At 24.4% G+C, this 25,624-nt stretch overlaps 1 protein-coding gene across 1 annotated transcript; it reads left to right on the top strand.

The window, feature by feature from the left end:
- Window positions 1-6,734: 6,734 nt before the first annotated feature.
- On the top strand, window positions 6,735-19,014 carry LOC145831377 (thioredoxin reductase 2, mitochondrial-like). Its single transcript, XM_082938620.1, has 14 exons — window positions 6,735-6,869; window positions 7,786-7,905; window positions 8,698-8,842; window positions 9,999-10,073; window positions 10,978-11,116; window positions 11,725-11,795; window positions 12,115-12,134; window positions 12,606-12,697; window positions 13,928-14,093; window positions 14,617-14,753; window positions 15,127-15,312; window positions 16,712-16,881; window positions 17,947-18,097; window positions 18,420-19,014. Exons 1-13 carry the CDS (start codon window positions 6,782-6,784, stop codon window positions 18,068-18,070), a joined length of 1,533 nt encoding a protein of 510 aa, XP_082794746.1. The 5' UTR covers window positions 6,735-6,781; the 3' UTR covers window positions 18,071-18,097; window positions 18,420-19,014.
- The last annotated feature ends 6,610 nt before the right edge of the window (window positions 19,015-25,624 follow it).

Raw genomic sequence — 25,624 nt, 5'->3', positions numbered from 1 at the left:
TAATACTAGAACTCTGACTGGCATCTTCGAGATAAGTTCTTCAATAATTGACATTACACAACAAATAAGATGAACGTGAATTGTGAATAGAACAGTTTATTTGTTAATAAGGTCACTTGCTTGTCCTACCCAATAATGAATACAAATTACAATGCTGCTAGTTGCTGATATATTCAATAAAATCCATCTTGCTTGGTCTGTAAGGCTAAATTTTTCTCATTTTTATTTAGAACATATTTAAAATTAAAAAAAAAATTCAGCAATAATGTTTGAAAATTACTAACTAAGTAAAAAAAGTCTTGCAGATAATGATAATTTAAGTTTAATTAAAACTGTAGCATTATCTTTTATGACGTTTAGTTTATATTCTTCTATAAAGTTATTTGTCTTAACTTAAAAAGATTGCTCAATTTGCTGAAATGTAAAGTGCTTATTTAATAAAGATCATAAGTTTGGTTAACTTCAAAAACTTAATGTTATTAAAACTTTTAAACACGTATTTCAAAAAACATTATGAAAGAATTATATTTATATATTGAGTTTTTTTAATACAAATTTTGTTATGAAAACTGCAATTTTTTTATTTATTTAAAATAATATTTTGAGCGCTTTATAAGATTAAACACGCAAGTTTAACCCGGTTAAGCCATAAAAAGCCTTCATTATAAATTTAATGCCGACCGCAGTCAATTTTTGTCTTGCACTTTGAAGTGTTTGTTTGTTGTTGAAACACTTTCTTGCGCTGTCACGAAACTATAGCCTGGAAAACAACTTAAAAATCGAAAGAAAAAAATTTAAGACAATTAAATTCACAACATTTTAAACATTTTTTAGTACTTTTTTAGTTAATAATAAGAATTATGTACTTACGTATTTTATTAAGTTTGCTAACTCAAAAATAACTAAGCATTAAGTTAATTCTGTCTCATTATTAATTTAAAAGCATCAAAATACTTATGTATATCTTTTGTATACTGTAAAAACAAAACATAAATAAGCTTAATTTTGATTCCAAATGTAAAACGTTACAAATTTTTAGTAAATAAAAACAAATTGTTACTATTATTTTAGCGTAATTTTAAAATGATTTTGCATATAAATAGAACAGCACAACTATTAATTACTTGAAAGTTAGTAAAGTTTATATATTTCGTACAATGTTTAGTTGAAAAGACATTTTATTTAAAACTATTGCTAAAAAGTCAGTTTTCTTTCTTTTCCATATCTTTATTTATTTTTCAACTATCTTAACTTGTAAAATGTTATGTAAACCACAACTAGGCAAAAATATTTATTAAATTTTTACACTTAACCTATTACAACATCAAGGTAGTGATTTATCAAACTTGTAATGATTTAAACTTATATTTTCTAGGAATTAGGAGTTAAGTAAAAACAAATACTTTTTCCAACGTCTAAGAAAACTTGTTTTTAGGTACATCATAGGAATACAATAAAACTTAAATAAACTAAATGATGAAGATTATATGTTAAAAATACAGATTGTATAAATTTATTTTATAGCAGAAACAGCAGTAAAATTAATTGTATATCTATTTTTCATCACATATTTAATTAAAAAGGTAATTATTTTTTATTAAACTTAAAAAATAACAAAGTTGACACTGCATAAGTAATAATTAAATCACAAATTAAATTAGATAAATGTTATTAATTGAACTTAATATGGTAGATGTCACACCGACTTTAAAATTAAGCTCTATAAAAAGCTCATACTTAACATTCTGAACCAATTTAAACAAATTTATCTAAATAGAATCAATTTTTTTATTCATTATTTAAAAATAAGAATTGTATTTAATAAAATGATAAAACTTCTTTTGAAGCTATGTTAAGAAATTTACTTTTATAGACTGCTCTAATTATTTGATCTTTTTTTTCGTTGTGATTACTTAAGGATATATAACAGTTGTTTAATTTTTCACATCAACAAATTTTTTAAAGTGTAATTGAAAATAATAGTATATACATTTTGTTGTAAAATAATTTAAACCGCTTTTTTTTAACTGGCTAATCCTGCGTAAAAGTCCTTAACGAACAAAACAACTGTTTTTAAGTTCAGTTATTGTAAGTGGGTGGTAACAAGTTTTATATGAGCTACTTATATAAAACTTTAAGATAAGTTAGACCTATGCAGGCACGTAGTTTCCGCAAGTCTGCAGCAATTGATTTCTTAAACAATTAAACTAGTATTTTTATTTTTGTGTATTGTGAAAAAGCTCTAATTTTACACAGAAAAAAAATAAAACGTTTTATGACTAAAAAACGTATCAATTTATTTTATTTAAAAAGGTGGCTATATTAACTGAATTGTTATGTTTGTTAAAAAAATAAAGTAAAATATAAAGTTTAATATAATATGTATACAATCAGTTTGTTTTTCAGCTTTTCATTAAATGAAAATTTTTTTCGAGTTTTTTGTTTCCATTACTAACTTTTAAAGTTTTGTCATTACTTCTTATTTTTTCTTCGTATCAACACGCTTTAGGGTGATTTAAAAAATTGTTTTAAATTTTAACTTAGCATTCTTTGCATTTTTCAGATATATTATTATTTCGATAAATATTTTTTAGTTTAACTTGTTTTACTACTGTAAACTTACTACACTATTAGTGGTTTTCAACAAGTTAAATAGTTTCAAAGATTCTTTTTAATGTATTTTTTTGAATTGAAATGTCTCAAGCCAACAAGTTGCTTATCCCACATTTTTGCTGCTTTTAAAATATTTTGAAATTATCTGTTTTTACAGATTTTGCTGCTGATTTTTTTGATCAAAAGTTCACGATTTTTTATGTGATAAAAATCATAGGGACTCCTTATTATGGTGTGTAAAACAACATAAATACCTTTCATACAGATATTTCTCATATTTTAGCATTCCTTATTTTGTTGAAGTTTTAAGATAATTGCAAGTTTCACCAAAAAACAGAATAACATTATATTATTAGAGGTAGTACGAAAACGCCATCACGCGTCGTCCCTTTACTTACCTGCAGATTCTTTTTCAAGCTAACTACATACAGCAGAGTTGCGTAGTGGAAGCGTGCTGGGTTCATAATCCAGAGCTCGATGGATCGAAACTATCCTGCTTTTTTTTCTAATATACATCACCTAATATTGTTCTGCTCCCTTTACGAATACATTTTAAATAGTTCGTTTTAATCAGTATACGTTTTTTATCATAACACCTATTTTTACGGTAACCTCTATAACAAGAAGATTTTATTTTTTACTATATCAAAGTCCTACACTTTATAACAAAATAGACAAAATATGTTTAGTCTAATATAACCTGCAAATGAAAACACATCCAATTGGACTATTTGAACAAAATAAATTAAAATATATTTAATTTAACTAAGTATAAGTAGAGTTTTATAACACTATTATTTCTCAATAAGAAAAACTAATTAAGAAGTTTACGCGTGAAGTATGAATATAAAATTCATAAAGTAGATAAAAAATTCTGACTGAGTTCAATTTTATAACATTTACATTTTGTTTATTTAACACTACTACATTGTAATTCATCTTAAGTAGTATCAATTAGTCTAAAATTTTCTTAAAACCTAAATTGTTTCAGTCTTAATATATAAACAAAAAAAAACGCGACTCACAATTTATTTCTATAGTATTGATGCATACACAATCAAACACTAACACGCTGTGTGATTCAACGCACATAATCCATAAGAACATTCAGCGTAATCTTTATTATAAACACTACCATCGCTGTACAGTACTGCACAACCGCGTTTTAGATCCGGGTTGCTTCCATGAACTCATTTAAAATCTTTCGTTTGAAATGCCGCTCCTGTTTCGTTGTAGTCTTCAGCTGACCCCATTTGAACCGGTCCTCCCCAGTGTAAGCGGTCGTTATGCTCATCCACAACCCGACGTCCTGAGTTTATTGGATCATTGCTTGCATTATACAATTAAAATTGTTTGTTCCAATACAGTGTTATAATTAATGAGTTTTTTAAACTAGTTGTGTTAAGTAATATTATCTTAACAGTGTGCTGCAAGCACTTATCTAAATATTCAATTTTTTCTAAAATAAAGTATAAACAAACAATTATAATGTATATCAAATAATTAAAACATACCTGGATCACAATCAGGATTCAGGGATGTTAATATGAAGTTTAGCACAATTTACTTATATTGCAGTAAATCTGATTAAAGTCAGTATTTTAGTAAAAGTAATCATTAGATAGCTTAGCTAATAATAATCTGTAAAAAATATATACCTGAAAAATAAACTTCTAACTAAACTGAACCTAAGTTTTAAACTTTTAATAATGTCAAACTAAATAAAATATTACTTTAAAGCAGAATATTTTAACTTCTAAAGTTCACAAAACTGTATTAAGATTTTTTTATTGTTTAAAAACTTATATTTTTTAAAACTGTGTTTCTAAAACTTATTATCTTCAAAAAATTTGTTCCACTTAATTTGAGACTAAAAGTGAAAACTACAGTTTTATTTTAACTAATAAATATACACATTTAGAAAAATTATAGCGCGATCGCATAGTAGTACTGTTTGTTAATCTTAGTATTTATTTTCTTTTAATATATATAAAGAGAGATTGTAAAATCACTAGTAAAGAAAATAACTAAAAGTATTTCGATAATAATATATATCATTTTTAACTTTACTTTGCATAATTTCAAAACGTTATCTAAAACCCTGTATACAAAGTTCAGTAAGTTAAGTCTACTTGGGGAGTTATTAATAATTTTGCTAAGCTCATGAAATTTCTCATGCAACTTCAAAAATACAAGATAAATCATATCCACTTATTATCAATTGCCTTATGCTGTAAATATGATTTTATACAAATTTAGAGATCATGCAAAAATTTTTAGTAGACTAATTGTTGTTGTTTAGTATAATTTGTATACAAAAGTTATCGTGACCATTGGGTTTCGCCAAGTTTCTAGTTTCTTTATATCATTTCAAATTATATAATACTTTTGTTAAGTAGGGTTCATTTTGTTCCCTCACTCTTTTAAAGATGCTGAAGTGGTGCCAATTTATAAAAATGGTAGAAAAAATGATATAATTAATCATAGACCTACTTTTCTTCCTTTTTTATTTTCCAATTTCTTAAAAATCTTGTACATGTGTTGACCACTGGGTCTGATAGAGTTTTAAATGATAGAGTCATTAGGACCCTACTCCATTATGCCAAACTGTCATTTTGAGTCATTAGTTTGTGAGAGACTTAAGATAGGGTTGCCAAAAAATCCAAAAACCTGGTAATACCTGAAATTTCTTAATAAAATAATTTAAAAACCAAAAAAAAATCTTGAGCGTTAAGCTATTATTACATTTAAAGTAACAAAATTTTGATTTGATACAAAATTCTATCATAATAATTACAAAATTTGTATAATTTCTTTTTTTTTTATTTCAAAATAAGAAACTTAAAAAATAATCACAATATCAAAAAAAGTAAGCCTCAAATTTTATTGAAGTCATAAAAAAAGGGTGACAAAACAAGCTTACACACACACTATGCTCTTTCCTATAATTAAAAACAATTTGTGGTGTCAATTAATTAAAATGGTAGAAAAAATGATGTAATTTATTAAAAGCCTATCTATCTTTTCTTTCCATTTCTAATTTTTAAATCTTGTTCATGTATTGACCACTGGATTTGATAAAGTTTAAAATCCTGTCATTAGGACGCTACTCAATTAGGCCACACATTAATTTGAGTCATTAGTGTGTGAGAGACTTAAGATAGGGTTGCTAAAAAATCTAAAATCCTAGAAAACCTTGAGTTTGACAATTTGGGCAAGAAACCTGGTAAAACCTGAAATTTCTAACAAAAATAATTAAAAAATGTAACAAAAATATTGTGTTTTAAGCTATTATTACATGTAAAGTAACAAAACTTTTATTAGATTGATACAAAATTTTATCATAAAGATTAAACAAATTGTATAATTCAATTTATTTTTTATAAAAATAAACACATTCAAATAAAATTAACAGTATTTTTCAATGTTTTTATCTATTAAAAACAGTTTTTTAAATTTAAATTTAATCTTATACTAAATATGTACAAAAAATACTTGTTCTGAAAAACCTGGAAGAAATTTAGAAAACCTGTAAGAAACTTACAAAAAACCTTTGACAACCTTGTTTTAATAGTAAATCTCTTAACTTTTTCTTGTGTATTTCAAAATTTTCTTAAACTATTTTCACTTTGAATAAGTAAAATCATAATATCAAAAAAAGTAAGTCCTAAATTTTATCAAATCATGTAAAAAAGGTGACAAAACAAGCTTACACACACATTATGCTCTTTTGTATAATTAAAACCAATTTTTGTTTGTTTATAAATTTAAGTGTGGCCTAATGGCATAGGAATCCCAATGCTGGCTTTTAAAACTTTCATAATTGAACTTGCAAGATCAGAATCCTGTGGTCAACATTGTGCAAAAAATAAGCTAGCCTTCATTAAATTTCAAAATAGGAAACTCTTTTAAAAGTTGATAGTCCACAATTTAATTAGTCTAAAATTACAACTAATTACATTTCTAAGCTAACATTGCTTGGTATGCAAAATTATTTCATTTACATAGTAAACTTATATTACTACACCGAAGTAGCTCTAACACTCTGATTAAGTAACTAAAATTGTTTGAGAAAATTTTTGTTCTATTTTAGAATCTTGTGTTTTATTCATTTTTGTTTCAGGTTTCATAAAATGATATTTAACTTATAACTTACTTACTAATCAAAATGATAAAAGCAAAACCGATTCTTAACTTCTGCTTGAAAATTAAATTTCAAAATCAGATATTAAAAAACAGATATTATGCAACAAAAGGTAAGTAGTCACTTTTGTAGTTTTATAATGTTAAAAAGTGAATACTCTTCTAAAAATAAAAATTCAGCACTTTGTCATTTAAGTTTATAGTATTTAATATATTTTACTGTAAAAAATTTTAATAAATCATGTGTACAATAGGCAATCTATTAGAATCTCTTGTATGTAATATTTTATATAACAATCAGGTTAGTTATGTACATAATATATTTATAAAAATAATAATGTCATAAAATTAGCATAATATTAACTGTTAAATGTTTTATTTAAGCAATTATAGATTTTAATTCAAAATTGTAGGTACCTCAAGAATATAGCAGACAACTGCATTTAAAACAAAATAATAGTTACTTATTGTGAACTTAATTTTTTTTTAATTAATTTTACAAGCAAACTCTAAGTAAACAATGTAAACAATATTAAATTAGTTATTTAACTTAAACTTAAAAGACTTGGTGGTAATTTATTTAAGCTTAAGTTTAATTTAAGTACATTGCAATTACAAACTTTGAAGTAAACAATTACAAATTAATTCAATGTACATAGCAAAATATATTAAAAAGTAGTATTTAAAAGTAGTTTGTTATACTCTTTTTTTAATTTAAACCTATGTCAAAAACCAATCCTAAATAAACAACAATTTAACTGTAGTTTTGCAGTCAAGTACATTGAAAAAACTTGATAGTAATTTGAAAGACTTAATTATTATTATTTTAGTAAGAATTCCCAAGTAAACACTAACAAAATAACTTTAGTTATAAATATTTCATACTAAAGTAAATTAAAATGGACTTTGTTGTAACATATCTCAAATTAGCTTTAATTAAAAAACTCAAACTACTCACCAAAGTACATTGAATAGAGTTTTGTAGTGATAAATAAAAAGAAAATTTAATTAATGTATAAATATACACAGTCATAGAAAAGGACTTGGTAGTGATAGGAGGAGGGTCAGGGGGGCTCGCTTGTGCTAAGGAGGCTGCTGATCTCGGTATGAAGGTTGCAGTGTTGGATCTTGTTACTCCTTCTCCCCAAGGTTTGATAAATAGTTTGTAAGTATTTTGTAAAACTTATCTGTTTTGAATATGTATCTTTTTCTGGATAACACATGTTGTTGTTAGTAGCATTACTTCATTTAATTTCCACAGGGTTTACTATTTGTATTTGTTATATTTTTTAGTAATTTTTATCATTTAATGCTATCAATCTTTTTCAACTATACTCAGTAAGTTTTCACTACAAGTACTATAATGAATTTAATCTTATACAATTTGATCTTTTGTAATTTTATTCTTATAAAGTTGTCACAAGTAGTGGCATAACTTTTTTATTTACCACAGGGAATTTTGTAATATATATACTATGATTTTAACAATATGTAAATCCAAATTATCAAAAGAAAATAATTTCTTTGTAAGCTTTTTATGTTAAATATGCTGTATACTTCTTGAATTTATAAATAGAATATTTTGTATGAAACAATAGCTTTCAAAATATATAAAGCAAACCTACTGACACTAAAATCTATTTTCATTGTATAGTCAAGATATATATTATTTTACATAAAAATTTTTATAACTTATCCAAATCATTTTAAATATCCCAGCTAGAAATTTCTACAGATGGCTGCAATTTTTGACAAAGCTTTTAAAACATTTACAAGAACTACTTATTTTTATTATGTTTATTAATTTCGTGATACAAAATGGGGGTTGGGTGTTATTAAATGCTATTTTTGTTTACAAACCACTTCCAGTGAAAAATTGTGCGTTTAAACAAGTTTGAAATTAAACTAAAACAAAAAATATTTAATTTTTTCTATTTTAAGGTACACAATGGGGACTGGGTGGAACGTGCGTGAATGTCGGGTGCATACCAAAGAAACTGATGCATCAGGCAGCCATACTGGGGCATTCGATAAAAGAAAGTGAAAAATATGGGTGGAAGTTATCAACTAAACCTACTCATGATTGGTGAGTTTATTAATAAGTATAAATTGTTGTCTTTGTATTGACTTTTATTTGTTTCCTAATTTGAATGGAATGCAGCATCAACTTCTTCTCATGATAGTTGAGTATTTAGTTTGTAGTAAATATTTTATTTTTTTCGTTCTTTGCTCTATGTTTTTAAATCAGGGGATATAAACTACTAAAATCTTACTTTTCAAATTGTGATTGTCTTTTAATTACTGTAAAATGTCAATATTTTTTTAGTACTTTACTATAGTATGCTTTATTACTTTGACTCTTTTTGTTGTGTTTTTTTGAGAAAAGGCGTCTTCAAAATCATAAAAAGTATAAGTTGTTGTAATTTAAATTTTCACTAACCACTCATTCTTTAAAGTTAACAAAACTTATTTGTTTGTGAATGTTTTTTTTTCAGCTAAAGAGTATGAAACATTAAAATTGTACTTTAAAACTTTAAATAAGAACACAACAGTGATTTATAGTTGCTTTATCTTAAAAAACTTTAAGTTTCAATAATAGGTCTGTAAAAAACTAACCAACCTAATAAATTAGTTTTAACATTATAAGTTTTTTTTAGTGATTTACTAAGTTTTATTAAAAATTAAGTTTTAATTAGTTATAAATACCTCATTTATATAAGATATAATACAGTATGAAACTAAAGATAATCTTTTTTGTAAATAAAATAGTTTTTCCATCTTTCAAACCAATATTAGTTTGTGTCCTTGTGTAAAGTAAATGTAAACAGTGTAATTTTTATATTTTAATAGTTTTTGTGCTTAAATAAAAAAATGATTCTGTCAACAACTAATGTATCTTAATTGGTTTAATAATTTTACTTTAGGTAGAAGTATCACTGATATAATATTTATTTAAAATTAAAGCGCTTTTCTATTTTCAAGTAAACAATTGAGAATCTGTAAATTAATCTATCAGCAAACACTTTAAATATCTGTCACTCATGGTTTCAAAAATAAATATATTATTGTGATCAGTTTTGCAACTAATTTTTAACAAATTTTCTTCTTTGTGACATTTTTTTTCTTTATGACTTATTTTTTTTTAGTTTTGAACTTGTGTTGTTCTAAGATCAAGTTGCAACTTCTCATGGTTTGAAGAAAACAGCTAAAGTATTTTTTTGTAACTAAACTCATTTTTATAGGGAAACTTTAGCATCCGGAGTTCAAAACTATGTGAGGTCTTTAAACTGGGGACATCGCGTTCAGCTGAATGAAAAGTATTTACTAGTTTTTTATATTAAATTATTTTTTTGTATTGTTTTTTTTATGGACCATAGTTTAAATTAGTTTCTTAGAAAATTTTCTTTTGGTAAAACCTAAATATCTTTTAAAAGCAATAAGTTGTGATGTTTATTGTTTATACTAAGTTAATTGGTTATTCTACGAAGTTGTTACTATTTTTTTTTTTTGATTTTAAATTAGGTCTTTGTAAACTAAGTTTATTTGTAGTTAAATTGGGTTTAATAGTATTTCAGTAAAATTCAATTTTCATATAAATGTTTAATTTTAATAAATTAAAGTCTTTTATGAAATGTATAATAAATTTGATTATACATCAAGTAATCTTTTAGATAAGTAATACTAAGATATTTTTATCTGTAATTTATTAGTTACATACAAATATTTGAAGTTTTTTGAGGTGACTCAAATTGAAAATAAACAATTTAAAAAAACCATAAAAAATAATTTTCCGACATAATTTTTAAATTGAAATAAAACCAAAATAAATTCTTAGAACTAAGAGAAGCTGACTATAGTTATTTTTCAAATAAAAATTTTTTAGAGGGGTGAGTAATCATTTACCGAAAATATTTAAGTTTGAACACGGACAATTCTGATTTTCCTAACATATATTTTTAATTTTGCTATTAGCTTCATAATCATTGCGTGTGCGTATTAGATAAACGTTTGTTTTATTGACATCTGCTTATTATGATTTACAGCTCAAACTTATGTGGCTTGTAAAACATTATTATAATGAAAAAAACTTGCATTTTCTTGCCCAAACCTAATTCAATAAGTTCAAGAATATTTTAGCAACTTTTTAACAAAGTTATATGGGTATGAGTAGATATAAAGAAACAAAGCTGGCAAATTTTTAACAACATAATTTTTTACAAGAGAAGTTGAATACTTCAACGGCAGAGGAAGCTTTATTGATGCAAATACAGTTAAGTCGGTTAATAAAAGGGGAAAAGAAACTTTGATAAAAAGCAAAAATTTTGTTATTTCTGTTGGTGGAAGGCCATCCCTGCCTAATGTAAGTTAAAATTATCAGTTAGTTTTAATTGTTCTATCCTTAAAAATTTCTCAACAAAATATTTTGGTAATTTAAGTAAAAAAATATTATTACTGTTAGTGTTAAAATAGAAAATCAGAGTAATAATTTGTTTTGTTTTTATTTATTTGTTACAAGATTTTCTTCATTACAACTTATATCTTTAAAAGCTTTAAATTAAGAGTTTAATGGATTTTTTTAATTGTTAAGTTTATTTCTCTATGCACTGACATTTATTAGTTCAATGTCTTGTCACAGTAGTTAACATGAAATTATTTAATAGTTTCCAAATAGTGTAATTAACACTTTTAACATTTTAATTTATTAGATTTGTTTTTGATTTTACATCTAAATTGTGAATGATTTAAAAGTTATTTTGGTACTATTTTTTTTTGTTTTTTTCAAATAGGAAAATTTTTGAAAATATTTGTAAAAATACAATTTGCCTTAATGCAAGAATGACTAAAGTTATTTAAAAATTTTAGAAGCATTACATACTTTGCAGGTTTCACAAATAAGTAAATAACTGGGTTAAATTAAACGCACATTTTAAGATAAACTCAATAAAAAAACTTGTTTTTTATGTAAAGATACAAGGTGCTAAGGAATTGTGTATTACAAGCGATGATTTGTTTTGGAAAACCGATTCACCTGGTAAAACGTCAGTTTGTTAAATATAAATACTTAAAATATTTTATTTTGTGTTCTTAATAAAATAAAAGTTTAAACAGTTTACCCTTATTAAATTTTTTTTTAAGAAATATCAATAAGTCGTTTGAATAAAATGAATGTAACTTTTTATAAACATTTTAAGCCCATGCATAAACAATTATGAAAATTACTATAACTTTAAATTAATCAGATTTTGATTTAAACATTCTAACATATATTAGTTTTGGAGGTTTATTAGTAATAATTAATAATAATAGATATGTTTTTGATATCTAAATAACTTTTAATCTGTTAATTTAACTTTGTAGGTTGGTCATTGGGGGAAGCTGTTAGTTTTTTTTTAAGTTATTTCCTCATTTTGAGCTCATTTTATTTTTTGTACTATTTTTAGAATCTTTTCTTTTAAACTAAGTATTCAAAGAAAGTTTAAATATCTTTTATAAATCTTTTTCTTAAAATGCATTTATTTTTATCGGATGAACTTAAATTTGATTAAAACTTAAATGTTAGGATTTCTCTTGAAATAAAAGTCTCATAATCATTATTTTTCTACAAACAAAAAAAAAATTATATACATATATGATGTACAAAAAAAAAATTATGTTTCAAATGCATTAATTTTATTTTTCAATATAAATACCACTTTTTTACAAACATTCCTTCCTATTCAAATGAATATTTTTACACTTGGTTATTTAAACTTAATTTCTTATTTCCCAATTGTGCATAAAGCTGAAAAAACAGTTTTTCAACAAACAAGCAGTAATATGTTAATAAATTTTTGTTTTATGAACACCAGATGTCGGGCTTGAATGCGCGGGATTTTTGACCGGATTGAATTTGGATTGTGACGTCATGATTAGATCTGTACCGCTGAGGGGATTCGATCAGGTTTGTACTAATTAACCTTATAGATTTTTATACTAATCAAGGTGTTTTATTTATTCAAAAAGTACTGTTGTATTTGTTATATGTTTCACTAATTTAGTAAAACCTTTGTGATTTCATTTGTACTTCCAAGGAATTCGATCAGTTTGGTTCCGATTAACACATATATACAGGAACCAAAAAACCTGGAATCATGGAATTTGACAATTTAGGCTAAAAAAACTGTAAAAGCCTGAAATTTGAGAAATTCTGAAAAAAACCTGGATTTTGAACAAAAATCACTAAAAACCTGGAATGTTGAACTACTTTTACATGTCAAGTAGCAAAATTTTGATTTGACACAAAAAATATATTGTAAAGATTTTTTTGTCAAAAAAAAAAAAACTGTTTAAAAACTTATTTAAAGAAGCTTAAAGATATCTTTTCAATGCTTTTATACTATTTACTATTTAGCACAGTTTTTTACCTTATGCTTAATTTAAAACTAAAAATGGACCTTAAAACGTGTAATTTTAAAACCTGAAATAATTTTTGAAAATTTGGCAAAAACTTGTCAAAAACATTTGGCAACCCTGTATATAACATTCTAGTTAGGGTATTTTAGTTATTTAAAAACAACAATATTTAACTTTCACAAATACGTTGTGTGGTTTAGTTCTGATCAGGTTTGTGGTTTCTACAACATGTACATTTGTTTGATACAGTCATAGATACAAACAGATTTTATTAAGTTTTCTTTTTTTGATTCTGGTTTTGGAAACTTAATATCAAATTTTTATTGAATATTCACCAAGTTTTGTTAATCATTACTGAATAACTATTCTGCCAAATAAATGTTTTATAACATTGTTTTAAATTAAGTTCAGTAAATTATCACGCTCAACTCAAATAATATTACGTTTTTTTTACTTATTTTTTATTGAATAAATTAAATACTAGTTACATCCCAATAAGCATTGATCTGAGGAGACTCGATGCATTATAAAGAATCAAGCCCGAAATGTGTATTTTATGTTATGTGTAATAAATTTATTATAGTAACAGTTAAATCAAGTTTACGTTGAGAGCTTTTGATGTTTTCATTGCATCTACTTTTACAAACTTTTTGTGCTTTTATATTCTGTAGTTGTTTTCATATTCCCTGTAGTATCATACTCCTAAAAATTAAAAAAAACTTTTTTTATATTATTTTACAAAAAGCACTATACTCAAAACTAAGCAAATATTACACAGCAAGTAGCGGAGATGTTAGTGGATGAGATGTCGTGTAATGGAACTAGTATAATGAGAAACACTACACCACTGAGTTTTGATAAGAAGGATGGTAAAATACTTGTCAAATATAAAACTGGTGATGATATAAGTGAACAGTTGTACGACACTGTACTACTTGCTACTGGTTAGTTATTATATTTTTCAAACAAATATAAGTTTAAATTCATACTTGTTAATAGTATTTGTTCTTTTTGCTACTGTTTAATTACTGTTGTTGTTTTTTTCTAATATTTTTAAGTTTTGATTCATATTTGTGTTGCTTGCTGGTTAGATTTTGTGTATTAGTATGTTTGCTTATGATGTAACGAATTTAAATATATTCTATAAATGTTTAACTATACATATCTATCATTTAAGTTAATTTTGTGCTGAGAACGTGTTACTATCATTTAGATTTAATTGCTACTTCTGTTAAATTAAATAAGCACCAATGAAATTGTATAGCCATAAATTCTCTAAAAATATAAATTTTTATAATTGAAAAAGTATGAGTAGTTTTTAGCTTAAGGTTATTTCAAAACATATCTGTAATTAATTTACTCAGTAATGTATCTTATAAATAATTTTTTTTTTTTTGTAGCACAAATTTAACTATTTATTATAAAATATTGCTGAAAATATGCTTTTACTACTTTGTACTCAAACAGGGCGAAGAGCTGACACGGAATTGTTGGGTTTGGAGAAGGCGGGAGTCGATTATGACGTCACCGATGGAAAAATCCCCGTGAACGAGAACGAACAGACGAATGTTGATAACATATACGCCATTGGAGACGTTGCTAAAGTTTGTTAATTTTTTTTTATGGAAACACAAATATGTTTTATTAACGTTGCTACATTCGATTCTTTACAAAATGAAACTTATACACTGTTTTTGAGTAAAAAATTTGCACTTAATGCTAACCAATACTGTTTAATGTGCCTTACTATTATAAGCTTATCAGACAAATTCAAATTAGTTGTCACATTTTTATTGTTGAACTAAATCCAGGACAGATTAAGTCTGCCCTTTTGGCCTACATAATAACAGTTTCTACTTTTTAACAACTTTTTTTCGTCAACTCTTTCACACAGGACAAATTAGAACTGATCCCTAGGATGTCCTAATTAATGTTTTACTTTTGAAAGAGAAAAAAAATATCGCGTCATTTGCACAGGACAGGTTGGAACTGACGCCGGTCGCAGCGATGTCGGGCAGGACAGTGGCGCGCCAGTTGTCAGGGCAACCGGCAACGATGGACCACAAGCTGGTGCCCACCACAGTGTTCACGCCTCTCGAGTATTCGTGCGTCGGTTACAGTGAGGAGGACGCACTGGAAAAATATGGACTAGATAATATTGAGGTTTGTTTGTGTTTTGAATATTTATTATAAATATTGTAAACTTATTCTATTTAAACAAGAGTTTTATTCTTAAAGAGGGTCTCATTAAATGAGTAGAAACTCAAGAATAAATTCGTTTTTATTATAAACTTATAAAACGTTTGATAAATTGATGGAAGTGATAATATTGAAGTTTGTTTGTTTTGAAGAATTGTTTTAAACCAAGGTTACCCAACGTGGGCCCCTTGGTTGCCAAAGGTTAGTTTAATAATGGCCTCATTTGTTAAATAATGACCTCATGCCCCCTTTGCTACCCCTTGGTTGGAGTAGCAAAGGGGCCATGAGGTCATAATTTGAAACATACACTAGATATTCTGGAGTTGATGATGAGAAGCAAAAAAAAGTCTCAGGCGTTTTTAATTATAGTTTTGAAACTGATACTGGATGTTATGTAAATAATTTAGAGAACAACAAGGCCAGAATTTAAAATTACACTACCTATTATGAAATTGATGATGAAGATAGAAAAACAAAAAAAAAAGTATTAGGCGTTTTAAATGGTAGTTTTTGAGAAGTCTTGTTGAAAGGGGCTATAGCTTTTTTGATTTCTTTAAACGAAGCTGTTTATAAAAAGTTTTATAACTTTTATAAAAAGTCGTTTATACTAACGAAACATTATTACTTATGAACAATATAAAGCTATAAAGTTGCTTTAAGCAGATACGGAAGTGATATTATTGAAATTTGTAGAAACCTTTGAATGAATATTTATTATAAGTTTTTAGCAAATCTTTGCTTGTTTATTAGAACATATTATATAAATAAACTTTATTTTAATACTTAATTTAGTTGAGGAATGTTGTGTTTTTATGAATAAACAATACTTGTGGATACTATATAAATAAATAGTAAAGTGTTTTAGATAACTATAAGAATAATATTTGTTGGCTTTTAGAACTCTTAAAATATTTTATTTGAAATAAACTTTCCAGACACAAGTAACTATAAAAATAAATCAAATGTAATAAAACACTAATTATAAGTACAATAAGAAAAATAAAACAGTAAGTTATTTTAAAGAGAATTTCTAAGTTTTATATTAAAATATTTTTCACACTGGGCTATATTATGAATTCTATTTTTTTGTGATTAAACAAAAAAAAAGAAAGATATTTTTAAAAAAAGTTATTACTAGTGTTTTAATTTGAATCTGTTAAGTGTTCTGATAAAAGTGTTTTTATACAGCATGCAAACTTAATAAAAATAATTGCAGGTATTTTAAGAATTGTTATTTTTGTGGATAAACATGTTAAAATGATAAAAATGTTTTCAACAATATACAGTAGTACCAAAGCCTTTTTCTGCAAAACTGGCCGAACACAAATCATTACATGAAATACACAAATAAATACAATTACAGGTGTTCCACGCTTACTACCGCCCGCTAGAGTTCAACGTATGCGACAAATCGTCCGACAACTGCTACATAAAGCTGATATGCATGAGTGATTTCCCGCGCAAAATACTGGGGCTTCATTTCGTCGGTCCGAACGCCGGAGAAGTCATGCAGGGATTCGCGTGCGCCATCAAGTTCGTTTGATTGAACATTTTTATTTATATTGTTTTTATTTTGTTGTTAAATACAACTCTGTAGTTGTATTTAATAACAAATAATCTTCTCTTTTCTATAATTGTTTCTTAAATTTTTTCAAATTAAATTGTTTTGGTATACTATCAAAGTCCACCCGCGTTCTTAATCCACCCTATTTTTTATACTCTTTATTAGTTTGTTTTATATATTTGCTGTGTTTTTTTATTTATTTTCACTATCACTGTTACCCCTAACCCTTACCCTCGATCGGTAAGCGGTTCTCGAATTTGACTAAGTGTTTTTGATCGCGGGTTGATTTTGAACAGGACCCATTTTTTTAATTTATCGTATGAGTTTTTTAAATATCTTTAAGATTGTTTCGTTTCATTATTTTAAACATTAGTAAATCTTTGAAAGTTATTTAAATTTTTACGGTTTTAAAAAAGTGTAAGCAGGAATTTGTTTTAAGCTTTTTTTATTTGTTTGATTGTTATATAAAAGGGTTTTGAACTAGTATAAAATGGTAAACTAATATTTCTCAAATTAGCATATGTCTACAGAATCTTGCATAGAAAAATTTTTTTTTTTATCACATAAGTTTTGATAAGTTATTGAAATTTTACTTATAAACGTGTATGTGATCTTAAGTGTTTTGAAAACAACTATAAAATATTTAGATTTCATTCAATATCAGCATCCATGCATTCTCTCCTTTAAAGATTTGACCTTTACGCATGATTGGATAAAATCATCAATGAGAAAAATGTATCTATATAAGTAAAGAAATAAAATTAATGCTAATATATTTCCTCTGTATAGAATCGAATTAACATACGACCAACTAGTATTAACGATGGGAATCATATTCAATAACTAAAAATAACTAAAAAACACAAAAATAGTATTAACTTAATTAGTTTATTTCATTTATTCCCCATTTATCAGTATGGAATTTAACACACGAGCAACTTTTATCAATGATATAACTAAAAATAAATAAATGAATCCAAAAGCATTACTTAATCAAATATAATGTAGTCGTTAACTATCAATGCAATTTACAGAATGGGTCTCACCTACGAGCAACTAATATCAACGATGGGAATCCACCCGACGTGCGCTGAGGAAATTGTCAGGCTGAACATCACTAAAAGATCGGGCAAGGATCCAAAAGTTACCGGTTGCTGAGGGTAAATTCACCTGCTAGGATTGAGAGTCAGTTGAACCTACGTATTGTTTATATCAGTATTTTTTTACAAAACAAGTAAAATTTAAACACAATTGCTGGTTAACTGCTGTTTTTAATACGTTTAAACGTTTAAAGAATAATTAATCTTAAAAATGAGCGCTCAAAACAATTGTGCTCTTATTGAAAAGATTTAATTAATTTTAGATGTTTGTGAATTGTTTATAAAGCTAACACTTATGAATTCATTAACATTAGATGAAGATACTAAGAAACATTAAACATAAAACATAATTAAAGTTTCATATTTATTTTCAGGTCTGTAAAATTTATGTTTATCTTTATTACCAGGTTAACCTGACGTTAATTCGAAGCTTAGCAGGCTTTATAGAAGCTTCATTTATATTCTATTATGACGTCATAATCTTAAATTCTATGGAAAGGAGAATGACTGAGCTGAAATATTGATGTTGCTTTTTCTTTTATCTAATTTATTATGTTTTAGTTTATTTATTTAGGCAGTATGAATAGTGTTTTATGTTTTTTTTTGTTTAACTGTTTTTTAAATATTTATATTTGATTTAGTTTAAAAAATTATAAACTTATTAATTAGATAAAAATGATATATTATTTAATTATGAAACAATGATGTATACAGTTCTTTATTTAGTAGTATGATTTTATTTGGTATTCACTGTTTATCTAGAACCTAATTGGTATTTTATTTTTTTGATACAGAAATAATTACGATTCAAACCATACTTTTGATGATATTTTTTGATGAAAATTTCATTTTTTTTGGTATAACATTTTTAATTGCTCTTTATTTTAACAGTTGTTTGCAATATTTAGGCATGGTCCGTATATAAAATAAGTTAATAATTTTTACAAACTGTTTTTGTTCAATTGTGTTAGACTTTATCTGATAGCCTAAATTTTAGGTATTTATTTAATGTTAGGCCCTAAAACAATAAAAAGTAAATGAAAATTTATTATTTTAAAACTTTTATTTCTTCACTTAAAGAAAGGAAAACTGTTTTTATTTTACTTGTTATTAATAGAAGATGTTATTTAGTATTTTGATTTAAAAATGATTTAGAATACATATTTTCAAAAAATATTGTTTCTTTTTATTTGATTGTAGTTCTAAAATATAATAAAAAGCAAGAACGTGCTAAGGTAATTACTGTAAACTAGTTTAAGATAAATACATAACATGAAAGTTTGAACAGTTTTCATAATCTTTTGGTAAACAGCTTTATTGTTTTTCAATTTTGTTATTTTTTACATAATTTATATGACTTATTTTGTTGAGAAACGCTTAACATTATAGTTAAGTTAGTTCATAAAATTATAAAACATATTATGAATAATAATTATTAAAATAAAGATATTTATACTACATATATATAGAAAATTATACCAGCATCTTAACTTGTATACAAGTGTAACATGGGTACTATCATTGTCTAGTATAGTAACGAGTTTAGTTTTAATTAGAATTATTTTTGGTTTACTTAGAGCATTGTATTTCAATTTTGCATAATAATTTAGTTTACTCAAAAATAAACATATGATAATGAAACCAGCTTTGATCATTTCAATACTTCTACAAACTATTTTAATGTATTTTATTTAGAAATTGTAAAGCTTATATAAACTTTATAATTTACGCAAACTATGTAAGGTATGAATAAAATAAATTTTATTTGTTATTGATCTAAAAAACACCATATTCATTTAAACTAGATTTATTGAACAATATGTTTTAGACTTTTTATAAGTTGTTTATTAAACTGTATCTTTTTTATTAATTATACAGTAAATATATAAAGTGTTAAAAACTGTTGTTTTTTAGAAAATATAAATGTTATGTAAAATTTATTTTAAAATTGAACACATCAAAATTAAATAGCACAAAATTAGATTTTGAACTAAAAACTACCACAAAATTAAGACAGGGTTGCAAAAAAACCTGTAATTTGACATTTAGGCTAAAAAAACCTGGAATTTGAGAAATAAGAAAAACCATTGAATTTTAAACAAAAATTATTTTAAGGCCAGGAATTTTAAGTAATTCTTACATTTTAAGTAGTAAAATTTTAACTTGACTTAAAAAATCTAGCATATAGATATTTTTTTTTATCAAAAGCTCGTTTAAAGTAGTTTAACAGTATGTTTTCAATTATGTTATAGTATTTTACACAGTTTGAAACTTAATTTTGAAGTAAAAATAAAAACTTTGAAGAAATTTCTCAAGAATACTTGGCAACCCTATTAAGATCTTATTCTCTAATTAGTTTCAACGGTTAAATAAGTTTTTGAGTTAATAAAGACATTTTAACTAACTCTCTTTATGTGCAAATATACACACGTTAACTTAGCTCGCTTATCATTTTTTGCAATTTTAAAAAAGTTTACAAACTTTAGATCCAATTTTTTCTTTAAAGCTAGCTTTTATTCTAGAGAACGCTCCTTTGCCTTTTATTTAAAAAATCCATTTGATTGGGGTTTGAGTTTTTGAGTAGGGCCCTTAGAAAAATTTTTTTTTTTTGGAATTTACTCTAACGGATGTTTTAGCCGAAATATAAATAGATATATTTTCAATATTCTTACTTTGCTGTGTTTTCAAGAGTTGTTGATTTTTTTCCAAGTTTTCTAATATTTTAACAATATATGCAAATATAATATTTTTATTATATAGCTCCAGTTCGACTTTTTAAAATAAAAGAGTTTTGATAATTCTTTAATATGTTATTTAAGCAAAACTAAAACAAAATTAAACTCGTGAGCCTTTTGAAGTTAATAAACTTAGTTTTTCTACAAATCCTAACTAACAATTAAGTATTAAAGAAAATTACTTGCATTTTTTGTTGAATCAATTAACATTATCGCTTTTTAATTAGTTTTATATTTGTTTATTTTAAAACAATATTAAAAAAGTTCTAAACTTACATGTATCTTACACTTTTCAACAAATTTCGCAACTTTGTTAAACTTTATTGAAGTTTAACAGTAATTATCAGTTTAGAAATAATAAAAAATACTTAATTTTTGAATTTTATTTTGTCCTAGACAAGACATTAAAAGATATCGTTGGTTTGCAAAGTTGGTTTGCAATTCGATAAGCAAAAAGATATTTTGTGCACCATGACTAGAACCAAACATTCTGAGCCAGTTTATTTTTTGTTCAATAAACAATGTTTTAGAAAATAATTCTAAATGTGTTATACTAACTATCGCGCAATTAAAAGTTCAAAATATAAAACACGACAATTAAACTTAAGTGTTTTTTTATAATTGTACTTAAGTGTTATAAATCACAAATTAACCATTTTTAAACTAAAATCACACATTATCATAAGTTTGTTATTTTTTTACATTTATAAATAGAATAGTATTATTATAACCAAAAAGCAACAAAAAAATATATCACAAATCTTTCTTTAAGTTTGTCTTAATTAAACAATAAATAATTTTTATATTTTGATCACTTATATCACTAGTATAATTAGTTTGTAGAAAAACAGCATTTTACATAAACTGTAGAAAAATAATTTTTAAAAAACAATTATCTTAAAAAAACTTTTTTTGTAACAAACTATAAACGTAATGTTTAGTAATATTAATATTGTTTTTTGAACGGTAAAAAAAGTCGCTCAAAAAGTTTGATCTAAGGATCTGGTAAACAAAAGAGCCTTTCGGTTATCGAGTTTATCGTAGCCCTTAAGCTTATTTAGTAAACAAGAAAAGTAAAAGTTTAAAAATGATTACTAGTAGCTAGGAAACTTCAAAAGAAAAAATAGCTTAAAAGTTAAAAACGTTATTGCAAACTACCATGTAAAATTTGTTTTTATTTGTCAAAAGTTAGCAGAAATTGGTGTAAACAGCTAATCAATTGTTTTATGTACTGGTAATAAGAAGATTATTTATAGAAACTCTGATATATTTACATAGTTATAATTTACAGTAAAAAAAGTACAGAATAGAAATTTTAATCATACAGAATGCTACAAAAGTATTAAGTTGGTTAACTGTTTAATAGTTGCTTAAAAAAACCTTACTTGTTCTACATTGTTATGTAATAAAAGTTTTTAATTAGATAGGATTATTGCAAATACTTTAACTATATTTTAAAAGTTTCATAAAAAACTGTTACTTAGGTAAACTTTAAATAAAATACTTACTGAAGCTTGGTTTACATATGATAAAATTTTTGTAGTAATTTGATTTTTAAGCGAACTACTCAATAAGCTTTTAAAACATTTTTTTAGAAATAAGGTTAAACATCGTTGTTTAACAGTTATCAGTAGTTGTTACCTACAATCTTTAATTCTGAAATATTTTTCTGTTAACAAAAAAAAGAAACATTAAACAAAACACACAACTTTTACTAGCTAATATGCTAACACTGCAAAAAAGTTATATAACTATACTACAAGACAATTCATAGTACTCTTTTAATAAGTTATCAAAAATAAAATGTGTTGTGTACATCAGAAAAAAGTTTAGAAGTTTTCATGACCAAAAATTAGTTAAATAAAACAGTTATATTTCTCATGGATTAGTTACCTTGTCTACAAAATTAGAGATTCATTAATATACTTCAAAAACTCATTAAAAATTATGAGGGATTTTATGTTTATAGCTATTAAATAAAAACGCTAAAAAATGTAACGTTTTTATTTAATTTGGTAAAAAAAATGCAAAATTTCGATTAAAATAAAAGTAGGCAATTAAAAAAAAATAATAACGTGTTGACCTTTTACATAAATTTTAATTCAACTTTTTGTAAACTAACCAAGTACACAATTAAAAGCGTGCAAAATAAATATTTCAACGTGTAAAAGTAGAAAATAGATTTTTTCAACAAACATATATATATTCAGTGAATTTCATGTGCTCTCGGCTGTATTTAGTAGCACGAATATTTCTACAATCCTATGCTGATTTAAAAAAAAATCTTTATTAAACATTAAACAAATTAACTATTATCATTATTATTAATCTTCAAAGTAAGTTTTTCAGCATTAAATAAGCAGTGATTTATTGGTTTATTTACAAACAAACTGTTTTGAAAAAATGTTTAAGAATCTAATGTAAGTATTTTTGTTCTTTATACTGATTAATAGCATAAAGTTTTTTTATAAACATAATTATATATAACAAAAAATAAACTTAAATGTAATTAAATGTAAAATGCTTTGTATGTTTTTTATATATATAATTATGTTTTAATAAACACCATTGAATTCATTTTGATTAGAATTTATATCAAAAATTAATTATTACCAAGTAAAGCAGTTTTAGTTTTAGTAAAAGATTGCATTGAATTTAAAAAGTAAGTTTTAAAATCAAATAGTAAAAAATTCTCTCCAAAATTGAATGTTTTTAAAATCTATTTCGATTATTTTTTAAGAAACCAGCTTACATTATAGTCAAATGACTTATTAAAATTTAGTATTTTTTAAACGGTTTTTCAGAACATAGTTATTTAAAAAAGAGAGCAATGTAGATAAGTAACTTGTAGTGTTTTAAAACATAGTACTTGCATATACTTATTAAGAATGTTAGATTATCAGTAACAAAATAAAAATACTTATATACTTGATGATGAGAATTAAGCCAGCTTTGATCAACATTATTACATTTTAAGACTCTTTAAGTTTATTCTAGTTTCAATTTGTTACGCTTATATAAACTTTGTAAATTACGCAAACTAAAGTAAAGTATGGTTAATATAAATCTTATTTGTTATTGACCTCAAAACACTTTGCTCATTTAAACAAGATTTATAGAATAATATATCTTAGAATTTTTGAAAGTTGTTACAAAACTGTTTCTTTTTGACTAATTATATCATAAATCTAAAAAACTTTCAAAACAATAGTTTCTTAGGAAATTTAAATGTTATCTAAGGTTTATTTTAAAACTAAACACATAAGAATATAAAAAAAAAGCAAAAAATTTTATTTTTAACAAAAAACTTTTTTAACCTTATTTTTAAGCATTTTGTTACATGTTTTTATTAAATTTTTCGCTTAACTCTTAAATTGCCAAAGATATCACTATATCTTAACCAAGTTTTAGTTAGTTTTCTGTTCAAAAATTTTATAACTAGAGTTGTAACTTGATAACTTAATAAACTCTTTTTTAAAATTATAAAAAATAGTTATATGCAAAACTTTTTTCAAATTTAGAACTTTTATTAAATAACAATGTAAAACAAGTATTTTTTTCTAATCAGTTAGTTTACTGTTTATTAAGTAAATAGTTTAATATCATGATGTATAATTGGAATTTTTATTTTATACTGTATTTACTGTAAAACATAAGTATGTAAATAGATTAAACTTTTTATATCTAATCTGCTTATTACTAGTACATAAATAAAATTGATTAGTTTTTTTATCAAATTCCGATAAATTTAAAAAGTTAAAACAAAAAGTACACAATTAGTTGCTGATATTGTTTTAAAGTTGATTTACAACACATCGTTTAAAAACGTAAAGTAGGCAATTAAAAAAAGGTTAATATCGTGTTGACCTTTAGCATAAATTTGATTCAACTTTTTGTAAATTAACCAAGTACACAAGTTAAAGCGTGCAAAATAAATAATTTAACGTGTTTAAGTATAGAAATTAGATGTTTTCAATAAACATATATTCAGTTAATTTCATATGACCTCGTCTGTACTTAGTAGCACGAATATTTCTACAATCTACTTCTGATTAAAAGCTACTTTGTTATAGATCCTATACTAAATAACAACTAACCAACTAATTATAAAATATATAAATTTTGTTAAATCTTTAAACTTAGTTTTTTAGCTTTAAATAAGCAGTAATATTCGGTTCATTTACAAATAAAAATAAACTGCTTGGAAATATTTGTGTAGATCTAATCGAAATACCTTTGTTGATTTTATTAAAAACATTGAAGTTTTTATAATGTTTTAAATTAGATGGATATAAAACTTTTTTTTACGCACAAGTTATTGTGAATGTTTTTATATTTTTTTATATAATTGTTAGGTTTTTTATTCCTATATCGTTAATTTTATGTTCGTATGTTTTAGTAAAGTTTGATCAACAGCTTCTAACTAAATAAAATAAGTAGAATAGTTGATATAGCTTAGATCTTGTAATTTTTTTTAACGAAGTGTAAATGCCTATCTGATTATATATTTAAAAATATTTTTGATAATTTACTTCTCTAACTATTACATTTAAGATAAACAAGTACAAATATTAAAAGTAAAAATGTTTTAATTTTAAATATTGGCACAAATTAGTAAAATTTAGTGTATTTAATTAGCATTTAGCTTTTAGATAATTTAGATATGAATTAATTTAGTTAATTGAGGTATGAATTAACATTAAAAATGTTTTAAAACAAAATATTAAGTTTAAATTTTGAAAACTTTCATAACAAGTCTTAAACGTACTTAGAGTTAAAATTGCTTAGAAGTTGTTTAAAACAAATTAACAATGTTTCATTTAAAAAACAGTCGTTACATTAAATGTTGTATTAATAAACGTATTAATTTAATCCTA

Source organism: Thalia democratica, chromosome 3 (assembly GCF_965202585.1).
Source record: "Thalia democratica chromosome 3, ktThaDemo2.hap1.1, whole genome shotgun sequence".
NCBI lineage: Eukaryota > Metazoa > Chordata > Thaliacea > Salpida > Salpidae > Thalia > Thalia democratica.
Note: the sequence above shows the minus strand (reverse complement) of the source record. Positions and strands in the feature narration are given on the sequence as shown.